A 14,359-nucleotide genomic window follows, 5' to 3' on the forward strand; every position below is an offset into this window, starting at 1 on the left:
GTGGCAGGAGGATCCCAAGTTGGAGGCCAGCCTCAGCAACTTACTGAGACCCTGTCTCAAAATAAAATAAAAAGAGCTGGGGCTGGGTGTAGTGGTACATGCTTGTATTCCTGCAGCTCTTGGGAGGCTGAGGCAGGAGGATTGAAAGTTCAAGGCCAGCCTCTACAATTTAGCAAGGCTTTAAGCAATTTAGCAAGACCCTCTCTCTAAATAAAATATTAAAAGGTTTGGGGATGTGGCTCAGTGTTTAAGCACCCCCGGGTTCAATCCTTCCCCCCCAAAAGCTGAAGATGTAGCTCCATGGTAGAGTTCCTGCCTAGCACGGCTACAGCACTGCAAAAGATAACAACAAAACCCAAAAAACCCACAAAACATTATAAGCCATTGCACACAGATATGGATATGAGATTTCTTTTCTCTTTTTTTGTGGTACTGAACTGAGAGGTGCTGCATTACAGAACTCCATAGCCGTTTTTTTGGTTTGAGACAGCATCTTGGTAAGCTGCCCAGGCTGGCCGGGAGCTTGGGACGCTCCTCTTGAGTTGTTTAGTTACAGGCGTGGACTACCACGCTGGACTTAATTTCATTTTTTTATTTTTTGGTACTGAGGATTGAACCCTGGGGCACTTAACCACTGAACGACCTTACCAGCTCTTTTTATTTTTTATTTTGAGGCAGGGTTTTGCTAAGTTTCTTAGGGCATTGCCAAATTGCTGATGTTGGTTTCCAAATCATGATGCTCCTGCCTCAACCTCTCCATTGCTGGGGTTACAGATGTGTGCCAACACACCTAGCCCGTTTAAATTTTTTTTTAAAGACAAAGAGTCTTGTTATGTTGTCCAATCTGGCCCCAATCTCTTGGGTTCAAACCATCCTCCTGTCTCAGCCTCTGGAGCTGCTGGGACTACGGGCATACACCATTTTGCCTGATTTGTCTTTATATTTAAAATGGCTAGTTTGTAGTTGAACCAGTCTTTATAAAATCCATTCTTATGTTTTTTTTTTAATCTTTATTTTATTTTTATGTGGTGCTGAGGATCAAATCCAGTGCCCCATGCAGGCTAGGTGAGTGCTCTACCACTGAGGCCCAGTCCAGCCCCCATTCTAATGGGGTTTGATTTTTTTTTATTTTTTTAATGTGGCTGTGATCCGACCAGGTGTCCTGCACACTAAGCAGCTGCTGTGTCATCGAGCAGCGATCCAGCCATGGACTTTCGTTTTATTCTGCTCTTTGGTTTAACTGTACTCTCGATATAATTAGTCATATTTGTGCTGCATCTATATTATCCGAGTTTGTGGCTGGCTCTTCTACTTTCCTAAAGGGGTATCCCTAGGGCGGGCACTCGGTGTATCTTATTTCCTGTTGCGTCCGGTGCCCCTTCCTATGCCTGGCACACAATGGGTCCTCGATGGACATGTATTGAGTGAGTTACTTGCGCTGAAGCTGCAGCTCTGGCCTCAGTTTCTTCCTGTGGGCACGTTAGTCCTGTCCTGACCTATTACAGTATTTTGTGAGGCTGCAGGGGACACAGGATTGGTTCCCAGCATGGAACTTGGAGGTTCTCAGGAAGCGTCATCTCTCAGATACAGAGAAGGCGGAGCTAGGTTCTTTTCCAGGAACTGGGGGGTTGAACTCCACGTGGGCGCCCGGCCCACCAAGGCTCCGCCCACCACAGGTCACGCCCATATCTGTCACTTAGCCCAGGGGCGGGACGAGGCGGACCCCCGTTTCAGGGGCGTGGCTAGACACCGAACGAGGAAGTGCCTGGAGTTACGTAGGACACTGACCAATGAGAGGGCAGAGCCTGACCCTGAGGGGGCGGAACCGTGCAACCGAAAAGGGCAGTTTCGCATTGCGATTGGGCGGACTGTCGTCGTCAGGGAAACGGAGGCGAAAGGGCGGGGCCTAGGCGGGGCGGGGCTTCCTCAGACGGCCCGGCTGGGACCCGGCGGCCGCCGTCAGCTGACCTGGCCGCCATCTTGTCCGCCATTTGCCAGCGGCTAGGCTCCGGAGCGCGGGCCTTTGGGCAGGGGGTCGTCGCCGCCGTCCCCGTTCACGGACCGCGCCGCCGCCCTGGCCTGGGCACCTGTCCCGCCGCGGCGGCCGGCAGCGCAGTGCTCCGCGGGCGGCAGGCGCGGTTCCCGGGCCCCTGCACGGTGCCGGGCCGCGGACCTTCGGGGGCCAGAGCCCGCGGGCCGCCGCGATGGCCCTCAAGATGGTCAAGGGCAGCATCGACCGCATGTTCGACAAGAACCTGCAGGACCTGGTTCGCGGCATCCGCAACCATAAGGAGGACGAGGTGAGCCGGCACAAGCGGGGTGCCCGGCCTGGTCACCATCCCGGCTCTGTCCGCCCGGCCCACCCGGCCGGCTCAGCCTCCAGCCGGTGCCCGGGGCCACGCTCCGAGCTCCGGCCCCGCCTGTCCAGGGGCAGCGACGCTGCACGTCCTCTCCCTGTCCAGCCTCAGTGTACCCCTGTGCTGCGGTCTGCGGACCACCTGGGGCAGCAGTGTTCCCGAGGCGGCGGCCCGGGCCCTGCCGCAGGGTGGCCAGCTTCCCGGCGCCTCAGTTCGCCCCTCGGGGAGATTCTGCCCCCTCCCCTCGGTCATTGCACAGAGACCTCGTGAGTTTCCCTACACAGACGAAGTTGTGGGGCTTGGTGTCTGCACCCAGGAACCCTGGGGACTCAGGAGACCCCTGATTCTCATGGGGACTCTCCTTAGGAGCCGGAGGCAGGGGATCCGAGGGTGCCCCTTGGAGAAATTCCTGGATGGGGAACCGTGTCCAGGTTGCTCCCGGGGGCCAGGCTGGGGACACTGCCAGGTGTCAGGGCCTTGCCTCTGGGCCCAAGCTCCTGGGACTGTCCCTTCCGCCCCCATAAGGGAGCAGCCAAGAAAACGCTGGAGTGGGAAAGCCAGCTTCAAACAGGAACCAAACCCAGGGGTGGAAATGGTCTCCCAGAAGTGAAATTGTAACTGGGCATCATTTCCTTCTCTCCCCTCCCTTCCCCCAACCTGTGACCTAGATTAGGGAAGAACAGGAACATTGAGTGGCCACCAAGCGGCTGGCTTCATTGAGGAATGCCCAAATAGGAGGGTTAGGCCCTGCCAGCCCAGGTGCCAGATATGAGCTGGTCTGCTCACTGGCCTGTGCCAGAAGGAGCAGAAAGTCAGGAACTTGCTCCAGGTGCCCTCAGCCAGGCTCCTGGCTGGGAACCTGAGGTCTTGCGCCTTGTTGTCCTTTCCCAGAAGCTTGTCACCTGCTGGGCAAGGAGGCTGGTTTCTTCCTAACTGTATGCCATCCTGCCTCTCTGGCTGCACCTTGCTCTGCATCCTCAGCGCCTGGCTGCTTGGTGGCTGGGTGAGCAACTTGGATGCCGTCCTCAGTTTGTTGGAGCTGAAGGAGTAGCTGTTTGGCCTGCGGTGTAGATACTGAGTGTGGCTAGCCAGATTCAAAGTGTGTTCACACCCTCAGGTGGCTTTTTCTGCCCCAGTAGGATCTCCTGGCTCCTGTCCCTCCATCCCATTCTGTGGTTGTCCCTGGTCAGCTTGTTTGGCAATCCTGAGGGTGGACCACACACTCTAATGAGGGGAGTGGTGCCCCCCGCCCTGGTGCTGGGGATTGAACCTAGGAGTGCTCTGCCACTGAGCTACACCCCAGCCTTTTTATTTATTATTTTTAGACAGGGCCTCGCTTAGTTGACTGGCCTGGTCTCCAACGTGCTATCCTTCTGCCTCAGCCTCTTGTGTGGTTGGAATTACAGGCATGTGCCACTGTTTGGACGGTATTTTTTTATTTTTTGAAATGGAATCTTGCTCTGTTGCCTAGGCTGGTCTTTTTTGTTAGGTTGTTTGTTTTTTGGTGCTGGGGATTGAACCTAGGTGTGCTCTACCACTAAGTCACCTCCTCAGTCCTTTTTAATTTTATTTTGACACAGGGTCTTGGTAAATAGCTGAGGGTCTCACTAAATTGCTAAGGCTGGCTTCAGACTTAGTGAGCCTCCTGCCCCAGCTTCCCGTTGCTGGGATTACAGTTCGACACAGGGCTCCAGACTGGTCTTAGACTTGCAATCCTTTGGGCTCAGACTATGGACTAACTAGGATTACAGGTGTGGGCCACTGCACCAAAAAGGGGTCTGTTTTTTTTTTTTTTTTTTGGTGGTGGTGGTACAGGGAATGGAACTCAGGGACACTCAGCCACTGAGCTGCATCCCCAACCCTATTTTTATTTAGAGACAGGGTCTCACTGAGTTGCTTTTTGGTAAGGCTGTTTTTTTTTTTTCTTTTGTAGTTTGATAGTATGCCTTTATTTTATTTATTAATTAGTTTTTTTGGTAGTTGTAGATGGATAGAAGGCCTTTATTTTGTTCATTTTTATGTGGTGCTGAGGATTGAACCCAGGGCCTCATCCATGCTCGGCGAGCGCTCTGCCACTGAGCTTCAGTCCAGGCCTGAGGCTGGCTTTGAACTTGTGATCCTTCTTTCAGCCTCCCCAGCCCCTGGGATTACAGGTGGTGCCACTGTGCCTGGCGCGGGCCTGGTTTTGAGGGAGGTGTGCCTTCTTTCCCCAGTAGTCTTCAGCTCCTATGTTGTGGGTCAGTCCCAAAGTCTTGCACACACAAAGCACACACTTTACCACTCAGCTGGACCCTCAGTTTGGAGGCGTGTTCCTTCATTTAGAATTGGTAGGAACTGATAGTGCCTTTTCCACAGACAGGGTCCTCATCAAATGGGACACTGGTGGTGGACGTGATTTTATTTATTTAGTTGCCAGGGATTGAACCCAGAGGCATGCAACCACTGAGTCACATCCTCAGCCCTTTTTTGTATTTTATGAAGAGGTAGGGACTCACCTAGTTGCTTAGGGCTTCGCTAAATTGAGGCTGGCTTTGAACTTGTGATCCTCCTGCCTCAGCCTTCTGAGTTGCTGGGATTACAGGTGTGGCCATCGCGCCTGGCTGGATCTGCTTTTAAAGGATGCAGGCCCAGCTGGGCGGGATGTTCTCAGAGTCCCAGGTTTCTGTGTGCCTCTGCTGACTGGTTGACGTGTTGGATGATCCTGGCAGGACCTGTGGAGTCTGGCTCCTGGCTCCTCAGAAGTCCATCCTCGTGGTCTCAAGGGCACTCCTCCAGGGCTCACAGTGCTGGTGCCACAGCCCTGGGCAGCCGCAGTGCCTGTTCCCCCTTTAAAAAGTGGCTTCCTCTGGCTGAGGCTGAGGCCCAGTGGTAGAGCGCTCACCTAGCATGTGTGAGGCACTGGGTTCCATCCTCAGCTCCACATAAAAACATAAATAAAATAAAGGCCTTGTGAAAAAAATTCTTAAAAACAAAAATGTGTCCTCCTCCTCCACTGGTGCTTTTCTGTTGCCGTTGCCCCTGAGCAAAGACGCCGGGCCTGTGCCTCCCCCGAGTGTGCGTCTTCCCAACAGAGCTTCCTTTTGGTGGTAGGTGTTAGCTCCGGCAGGTGGGCAGCACCTCTGGCAGGTGAGCAGCACCTCTTCTAGGCACCCTCAGCCGCTCCAGGCAGCACTTGTGTGGTCTGGTGTGTGCGACTCGGGTTCCACGCAGAGCTGGGCATTGCTGGGGATTGGGGGCAGGTCTGCCCGCCCCTGCCCTCCAGCCCTCCACCCCTGCAGCTTGCTGCAGTGTGCAGGCAGACCCACCACACGGCAAGCCCCCTCTGATGGGCAGCTTAGTGGGGTCAGGCAGTGCCATTTGCTCTGCCTGGCAGTCTCAGGCTGGTGGACCAGGTCCTCCAGTGTCCTCCCGGGCCAGCGAGGGCGTGTGTTGATCAGGGCCAGTGTCTGTCACTCCGTGGCCTTGTGCCTGGCTCCTGCAGGCTTCTGCACCTTTCCCTGCCTGGGCGTGGTCTCTTCTCTAGCCCCTTTGGGTGGCACCCAGGTGTATCTCCTAGGCCTCCGCCCCAGAGGGAGGTGCTGGACCCTGGCTTGTCTGTGCCTGGTGTATGGGAGGGAGTCCGTGCCACCCTCGTGGGTCTCTCCTGTCACAAACCTCTAGGCCCTCTTGGTGTCTCCGTTGTCCAGGTTCTTTGCTTAGCCCGGGAATTGAGCCTCCCTGAGGCCGTGACTCCTTTTGCCCACCCACCTCCTGGCGCAGGTGCTGCCTGTTGTTCGCGCCCTGGGCTGGGACTGGCTCTGCTCACCCACTGGGCCCTTCTGCGTTGCCTGGGCCCTCCAGGCAGGGCCTCTTTCCCCGAGGCCCCAGGTGTCGGGCTGCCTGTCTGTCTTGAAGGTGGGGCCACCTCTGTCTCCTGGCTTCTGTGCTGCAGCCCTGGAAACCATAGCCCCACAGTATTGGTCTTTCCCTGCCCTGGGTCACTAGGTGACCTGACTATGGTCAGCTGAATCCTAGTCCCCAGAGGGAGCCTTGTGCTAATCCTTGGACATGTAGGTACCTTGCCTCTGGATGCAAGATAGGATCAGTGAAGGACCTTGAGCTGGGTCACCCTGGTCATCTGGGGCCCAGGGTCACCACAGGGTCCTTAAGAGAGGAGATGGGTGGGCGGAGTTAGAGAGCCTGGAAGGTGCTGTGCTGCTGGGCTTGGTGCTGGAGGAGGGGCTGCGACCCAAGGGCTGAGGGGCCTCTGGGGACTCAGGAGGGCCTAGCCCTGCCACACCTGGATCTACCGCGGCTTCTTCCAGAGTCGATACTGAGCAGGTGAGAGCCGCTCATTGTCTACAGTGACCGTCTGATGGAGTGCGTCAACCTGACCCTCAGGTGGATGTGGCAAGGAAGGCCATCTCTGGGAGATCGCAGAGCTCCACGCCGCAGTCAGGACAAGGGATCACCGCGTTTCCGGGACGCCAGAGCTCCCAGGCCAGGAGTCCAGGGGACGGGAGTGTGTGTTGCTGGCCCCAGCTGGCCATGGCTGCTGTGGGGCATCTGGTGTCACCACTGCCTACAAACGGTGCTGTCCTGTAGAAGTGGTGCTAGCCATGTGAGCTGGTTCAAGCGTTCTAGTAGCCATCTTTTTAAAACACAGAAGCGGGCTGGGTGCAACTCAGTGTTGGAGCGCTTGCCTAGAATGTGCGAGGACCTTGGTTGATCAGCCTGCAGGACAGACACAGGCAGCAGGCAGGGTTGATGGGAGAAGGGCTGACCTGACCCGCACCGCCCTGAAGATCCCACCGAAGCTGTTCTGTGTTGTCTGGTCCTGGGCCCAGGGACCTGTTGTCTCTGCTCCCCACCTGTGTCAGTTCTACCCCCACGTTGCAGTTTTTGAGCTGCGTGTGGCCAGGGCTCCTGTGGGGATCTGCAGCTGACACTCAGCGTGCTCTGCCATGGTCCTCTGGTCGCTGGTGTCCTCTCCCTCCATATCCTCCCCTCCACCTGGTCTCCGTTCCGGCTCAGAGCGGGTGTTCTGGACTTACCCATCTTGCTGTCACCTTCCCCCGAAGCCTGGGTCACTCTACACTTGGAGTGCAAAGTTGGTATCCCCGTCCCTCTGTCCTCCCTCTTTTTTGGGGGATGCTGGTTACTGGGGATTGGACTCAGGGTACTCAACCACTGAGCCACATCCCCAGCCCTATTTAGAGATAGAGTCTCATCGAGTTGCTTAGGGCCTCGCTATTGCTAAGGCTGGCTTTGAATTTGTGATCCTCCCGCCTCAGCCTCCAAGCCATAGGGATGGCAGGAGTGCATCTGTCTTCTGTCCTCCCTCTTTCCTGTTCCTTTGAAAGAAGAGCAGAGCCCCGCCCTGTGCCCTTGACTCCTTTGCTGACCTGCAGCATCTCTTCTGTTCCTCCTGTGTCCCTGTTAGGGGCCTTTGGTCAGATGCTCTCAGGGCATCCTGACTGTATCCCAGGCCTCCTCCCTCCTGCCCTGTACTTGCCTTCAAAGCCCTGGGTGGGTCCCTGCTGCCCTCGGCTGGACTTTCCAGCTCCCCTGTGCCAGCTTCTGGCCTGGAGCGTCCGTCCCTCCTTCCCAGCACCCTAAGCACTCAGGCTGGGGCTGAGCCCTCAGGGCTGCGCAGCCTGATGCTTGCTTGCGGCCCTCCTTGCCTGTGCTCACGCTCGAGTTTGGTTTAGCACCACCACCACCAGCTTCCGTCAGGTGCTGGCAGAGGCTGCCCATGAGCAGGGCTGTGGGAGCAGGTGTGCGAAGGCCCCTGGGATTTGCTTTGCAGTAAACTGACATTTAAAATCCCATTCCTGGATTTCCCAGTCCTGGCCCAGTATGAAAACGTTTTCGCTGCGGTACAAGAATTTCCAAAACCTATTTCACTGATGCTTTTATTTTATTTTATGAGAATTTTAATATTTACTTTTTTTTTTTAGTTTTCGGCAGACACAACAACTTTTGTTTGTATGTGGTGCTGAAGGTCGAACCCGGGCCGCACACGCGCTACCGCTTGAGCCACATCCCCAGCCCCTCACTGATGCTTTTAGACATTTGTTTTCTTTTTATTATTGATTTGTGGAACCTGGGGCTTTGCACCTGCTCGGGAAGTGCTCCACCATTGGACCACACTCCCAGCCCTTTTATTTTTTGAGATGGGGTCTTGCTAAGTTGCTGAGGCTGGCCTTGAACTTGTGATCCTCCTGCCTCAGCCTCCTGAGTTGCTGGATGATGCTCAGCTCCCTTGAACATTCATTTTATTGGTTTGTGAGCAGGTGCAGGACCATCCCTGTCGCTCCTGCTGCGCAGGAGGCTGAGGTGGGAGGATTGGAAGTTTGAAACCAGCCTGGCAACCTAGCCACATCCCAACTTAGCCAGGCCATCTCAAGGTACAAATAAGGAGTCGCCAGGGGGAAGTGCTTGCCTAGCCCAGGAGTGGCGGAGACTCGGTGGGTGATATTTCAAGGATGCCGTAAACTGGGGCTCAGGGAGGGAGAAGCGGGTGCTGTCCTGCCCTGGGCCGCAGTCGGGCCTCAAGAACGCCCTTCCTGGGGCCCAGGGACGCGGCTAGGGACACTCACTAGGGTGCTGCCATGGGACCTGACCAGAAGTCCTCTGCTGATCTGACTTGGGCAAGTACTTAGTACACACTGACTGTTATTTTGTTTTACTTAAAAAATGTTTTTCAGTTGTTGATGGGCCTTTGTATTTTATTTATTTCTTTTATGTGGTGCTGAGGATCACACCCAGTGCCTCCCACGTGCTAGGAAGCGCTCTGCCCCTGAGCCCCAGCCCCAGCCCAGCTGGCCCCTGGCGGTCATTTTTTGAGGTTCATTTTCACACCTGAGAGAAGGATAAAAATGCATGTTTGAGCTGAGTTTTCTTTCTTTGGAGTGGGTACTGGGGTGCTCTATCCCTGAGCTGTACCCCCAGTCCTTCTTTCTTTCTTGTTTGCCTCAATAAGTTATTGAGGCTGGCCTGGAACTTGTGATCCTCCTGCCTCAGCCTCCTGAGTTGCTGGAATGACAGGGTGGCCACCATGCCACACTAAGTGTTTTGTTTTTTTTTCTTTTGGTAACGTCAGTCACTGCCCCAAGTCAGGGTCTCCTCCTCGTGACCGAGGCTAGGGCTCAGTGGGGGCCACCTGAGCACTGCACGTGCTGAGCAGCACCCTCCTGGCACAGCCTCCTCATGGAACCACCACTGTCCCCAGACATGGCTGGTGTTCCCTGGGGATGGGGTCGCCCAGTGGAGAACTTGCTCTGGAGCTCTGGGCCCGCTCCTGTCCTGTCAGGGAGCCTGAGGCAGGCAGGTGGAGGGTCAGGGAGACCAAGGTGGCCTCTGGGTCTCCTGTGCTGCAGCTGCTGTACACCGAGTTGTCATTGAGGCTTGCTGATTGCTCCCCTTTGTCCCCCAGCCAAACCCTGACCAGGGCTGAGGACCACTGCTTTGCCCCGGCCTGCAGTGGATGAGACATGAGGTGCGCTCCCAGCCTCAGGGAAGGACCGTCCAGGTGGCACCTCTCCATGCCTTCATCTTTTGTCCCCAGAGCTGCTTACATGAGCCGCCCATGCTGAGAGGCGGTATGTGGCTGCACCCAGTTCATTTATTTACTTACTTATTTTTTAGGGAGAGAGAAACAGAGGGAGAAAGAGGAGGAGGAGAGAGAGAAGCAGTGCCTAGGCTAGAGGCAGTGGGCAGGGGTGGTTCCGTGGACCTGGCATGTGGCACCACCCCCTGCCCTTGCTTGGGGCCGAGGAACCTTGTGAGCCGCCAGGCACATGTCACCTGTGCAGACGGCAGGTGGCCCTCGAGCCCCTCTGCCAACACTGGGGAAATGCAGCTTCTCTGGCTTTATTCCAGAAATCTGCCTGGGCTTCATTCATCTAGGGCGGGCCCAGGAATCAGGTTTGTTTATATTTTTGTTGGCAGGGATTGAGCCAGGGGTACTTTACCACTGAGCCACTTCTCCAGCCCTTTTTATTTATTTTAAAAATTTTAATTAATTAATTTATTTTTGGTGGTGCTGGGGATTGAACCCAGGGCCTTGTACATGCTAGGCAAGAACTCTGCCATCTCAGCTATGACCCCAGCCCCCTTTTTTAGTCATTTTGAGACAGGGTCTTGCTAAGTTGCTTAGGGACTCATTAAATTTCTGTGGCTGGCTTTGAACTTGAGACCCTCCTGCCTCAGCCTCCTGAGCCCCTCCATGACAGGCCTGAGCCACCTGTGACCAGTGACCCTGGGCTGCCTGTTTCCTTGAGTGCAGGTGGCTTTCCTGCTCCTCATCTGGAGTAGTTCAGAGGTATTTTCTGGATACTGGGAAAGTGTTGCTGGGAGTGGACATTGACAGGCCCTCCTGCCTGGGCAGTGGAAGGCGTGTCGCTGAGAACCTTAGTGAACTGGTGTTTTGCTGGGACCCGTGTCTTCAGTGGTCTTGGGTGTACCTGGGATTGGAGTTGCTGGCCAGGTGGGCGGTCACTACTGCTGTCCGCAGCAGCTGCACCTTTTTTTTTTTTTTTTTTAAAGAGAGAGATATTTTTTAATATGTATATTTAGTTTTCGGTGGACACAACATCTTTATTTTATTTTTAAGTGGTGCTGAGGATGAACCCAGCGCTCTGCGCATGCCAGGCGAGCGCGCTACCGCTTGAGCCACATCCCCAGCCCACCTTTTTGTTGTACCGGGGATTGAGCCCAGGGGTGCTTACCACTGAGCCACATCCCCAGCTCTATTTAATTTTTTCTTTTTTAAAAGTATTTTATTTTAGTTGTAGTTGGACACAATACCTTTATTATTTTTTTTTTAATGTGGTGCTGAGCATCGAACCCAGGGCCTTGCATGTGTGAGGCGAGCGCTTTACCCCTGAGCCACAACCCCAGTCCCTTTTTTTACTTTTTTATGTTTTATTTTCAGACAGGATCTTGCTAAGTTGCTTCAGGCTTTTGCTGAATTGCTGAGGCTGGTTTTGAACTTGCAAACCTCCTGCCTCAGCCTCCCCAGCCACTGGGCTTACAGGTGTGGCCACTGCACCTGGCAGCTCCACTTGTTTGTTTGTCTGTTTGTGGTACCAGGAATTGAACTCAGGGGCCCTTGACCACTAAGCCCCACCCCCAGCCTGGTTTGTATTTTTTATTTAGAGGCACGGTCTCACTGAGTGGCTGAGCAACTTGCTGTTGCTGAGGGTGGTTTTGAACTGGCGATCCTCCTGCCTCAGCCTCCTGAGCTACTGGGATGACAGGCATGTGCCACCGCGCCCAGCAGGCACCTCCACTCTTTATATTCCCAATTTAGCAAGAGGCTGAGGCAACTTAGCAAGACTCTGTCTCAAAATGAAACACAAAAAAGAAAAGGGACTGGGGTTGGGGCTCAGCAGTAGAGCGCTTGCCTCACATGTTCGAGGCCCAGGAGCCCTCGAGCAGGATTTGGTAATTTGAAGCATGTGTCAGTGTACGGTGTCACTTGTTCCATTGTTCTAAGTCTGGATCATAAAATATTCAGAATATTCTGTGGCAGAGAGGGCACTGAATAGCAGTGGCCCTGCGCCCCTGCCTGGGTCAGGGCGTGGCCCTGCAGTGACAGGACGAGCAGCAGGTGCTGGGGCTGCCTCCACAAAACAGCCCTGGAGGGGATGAGGTGGCCGCACGGGGACTGGGACCAGAGCTCCTTGTCCCATCCACGAGGGCCTGGCCCCAGGGGAGGTGGCAGGTCTTGGGGGTGTTGGAGGGAGCGTAGCCCCGCCATCTGGGGGTGGGAGGACAGGATACAGCAGGTACAGCTCTTGGTCCCCTCATCACACAACCAAATGGGGTGAGGGGCCCTGGTGCTCGACACAGTGCTCAGGAGGCCCCCGTGGCCCCTGAACACCGACTGCTGAAGTTAGACCTGGAGTGACCTCTGCTTTCCTCCTGGGCTGACGTGGTGACCTCTGCTCGTCTCCTGGTGTGCCACACTCAGAGGAGCACGCCTGGCTGGCACCTGACCCTGGCCCCTCAGTGCTGCTGGGCCGAGCCCTCTTGGGCAAGGTGGGAGGGCAGAGCTGGAGGCACACGGCAGGCGGAACCCCTAGGTGGCATGACAGGCCCAGGAGCCCTGCATCCACTGGGGAGTGGACACATCCAACGTGTCCATGCATGTGTTGGAATGTCATGTGACACCAGAGCATGTCTGTCACCCTCACCCAATGCATACAAGAAACTGTCCTCGTGAGCAGTTACCGTCATCCCCTCCCCAGCCTCTGGGTGTCCACGGCCTGTCCCTGGGCCCACCTGTTCCGGGCATTTCCTATCAGTAGGATCGCACACTGTGGCCTTTCGTGTCCAGCTTCTTTCCAGGCTGCTTACTGTCGACTGCTTCCGGTAGAGGTCTGAACTTAGGCTGCTTTTTTCTTTTTCCATTTTAGGCAAAATACATCTCTCAGTGCATTGATGAAATCAAGCAGGAGCTGAAGCAAGACAACATCGCGGTGAAGGCCAATGCTGTCTGCAAGCTCACCTATGTGAGTGCCTCCCGAGGGCTGGGCGAGTCTTGGCCTCAGCCTCCTCCTGCCAGGCTCGCTGTGTATTCCACATCTGTCCACCGCCCCGCTGCCCGTGTGTGTGTGTGTGTGTGTGTGTGTGTGTGTGTGTGTGCGCGCGCATGCGCGCACACACACTTGCCCGCTGTCCATCCGCTTGTCACACTCACTGCTGCCATCTGTCATGGTGCCAACTCCAGGTCAGGCTGTGATGATGACACAGCTGGCGTGCCCGGGGTGCTGGGGGTGGCGGGGTGCTGAAGGCCTGGCCTCCAGGAAGGCCTGGAGCTGAGCGGGTGGAGCCCAGGCTCTGCGCTGCCAGGCTCCCTCCTGGGCTGCAGTTGCTGCCCATGGTGTGAGTTGGGGCTGTGCCCATCCTCCCACCTGATTCCTCCTCAGAGATAGGGAGGGCTTGTCCCAGCAGCCCCCCGGAAGGGCACTTGTGGACCCAGCTGTTGCCCGGAGCCCAATGTCGTGGGTGGGAGTTCCGTGTCTCAGTTGCCTTGTAGAGTTGTTGTTGACCTGTCCCTGTGGATTCTGAGTGTCAGACGGTGCAGGAGCCTAGGGTGTGTGTGGGTGCCCTTGGTGGCTGAGCTGACTGGAGCGCATGTCCGTTAAGGCGGCTCCCTTTGTCCCCGCTTTGGCGTGTGAGTAAGAGTTCCCGTGCCTCCTTCTTAACAGTTGCAAATGTTAGGGTACGACATCAGCTGGGCTGCCTTCAACATCGTCGAAGTCATGAGCGCCTCCAAGTTCACCTTCAAGGTGGGTACGGGTGGGCGTGGGCGGGGGGCATCTTCCACACCAACATTCCCCGGGGCCAAAGCGCCAGGCTGCCAGGCAAGGGCACAGTGTCAGCTTCCCGAACCCCAGCCTCACGCGCACCCCAGGTGGTGAGCGTGGGTCCTGGAGGGTTTACTTGTCTTAAAAAAATCCTCAGGGCTGAGGGGCAGCTCAGGGTGAGGCCTTGCTTGGCATGCGCGAGGGCCTGGGTACGACGGTACTGCTCGTCAGCAGCAAGCCCGAATCTACCCTTGGGCATTTATTGACCCATTTTGTCCCGTTGTCCAGATGTGGAACACCTGTGAGAACTTAAACGGAGCAGGAGATGTACCATTTAGGGTGACTTTGAAATAACACTGGAGTGTTGCTTACGTTTGCAGAATTGAAAACTTGAGACTTTAATGGGTTAGAGGAAACATATTTCAAAAACAAACCAAAAAAAAAAAGACCAAAATAACAAAACTAATAATGACCTACCTGTCTCAGTTCCACTGGCTTTCTCCATGCAACCATCACCCCCCAAGTTATTCATTTATTAAATACCATCTATGAAAAGCTTTTCTTTTCATTTAAAATAATGTCAACAAAATGTTGGTTTTGTTAAGTCTGAACTGAGTGTATATTTTAGATGACAAGTTAAATTTATGACCCTTAGAAAAAATTAACAGTTAATCTCCTTGTTTCAAGATCACTCCATTACCCTGT

At 55.0% G+C, this 14,359-nt stretch overlaps 1 protein-coding gene across 2 annotated transcripts in view; it reads left to right on the forward strand.

Moving 5' to 3' along the window:
* The first annotated feature begins 1,985 nt into the window (after positions 1-1,985).
* Positions 1,986-14,359, forward strand: part of Ap3d1 (adaptor related protein complex 3 subunit delta 1) — a 36,377-nt gene continuing 24,003 nt past the window's right edge. Inside the window, exons 1-3 of one of the 2 annotated variants that reach the window (XM_076852273.2) lie at positions 1,986-2,300; positions 12,761-12,856; positions 13,556-13,636. In XM_076852273.2, coding sequence (XP_076708388.1) covers positions 2,205-2,300; positions 12,761-12,856; positions 13,556-13,636 — 273 coding nt within the window. In that variant the 5' untranslated portion in view covers positions 1,986-2,204. Of the gene's footprint in view, positions 2,301-12,760; positions 12,857-13,555; positions 13,637-14,359 lie in introns of those variants that run through there. The other variant, XM_076852266.2, reaches the window with a different exon arrangement.

This window comes from Callospermophilus lateralis, chromosome 1, assembly GCF_048772815.1.
Source record: "Callospermophilus lateralis isolate mCalLat2 chromosome 1, mCalLat2.hap1, whole genome shotgun sequence".
NCBI classification, from domain to species: domain Eukaryota; kingdom Metazoa; phylum Chordata; class Mammalia; order Rodentia; family Sciuridae; genus Callospermophilus; species Callospermophilus lateralis.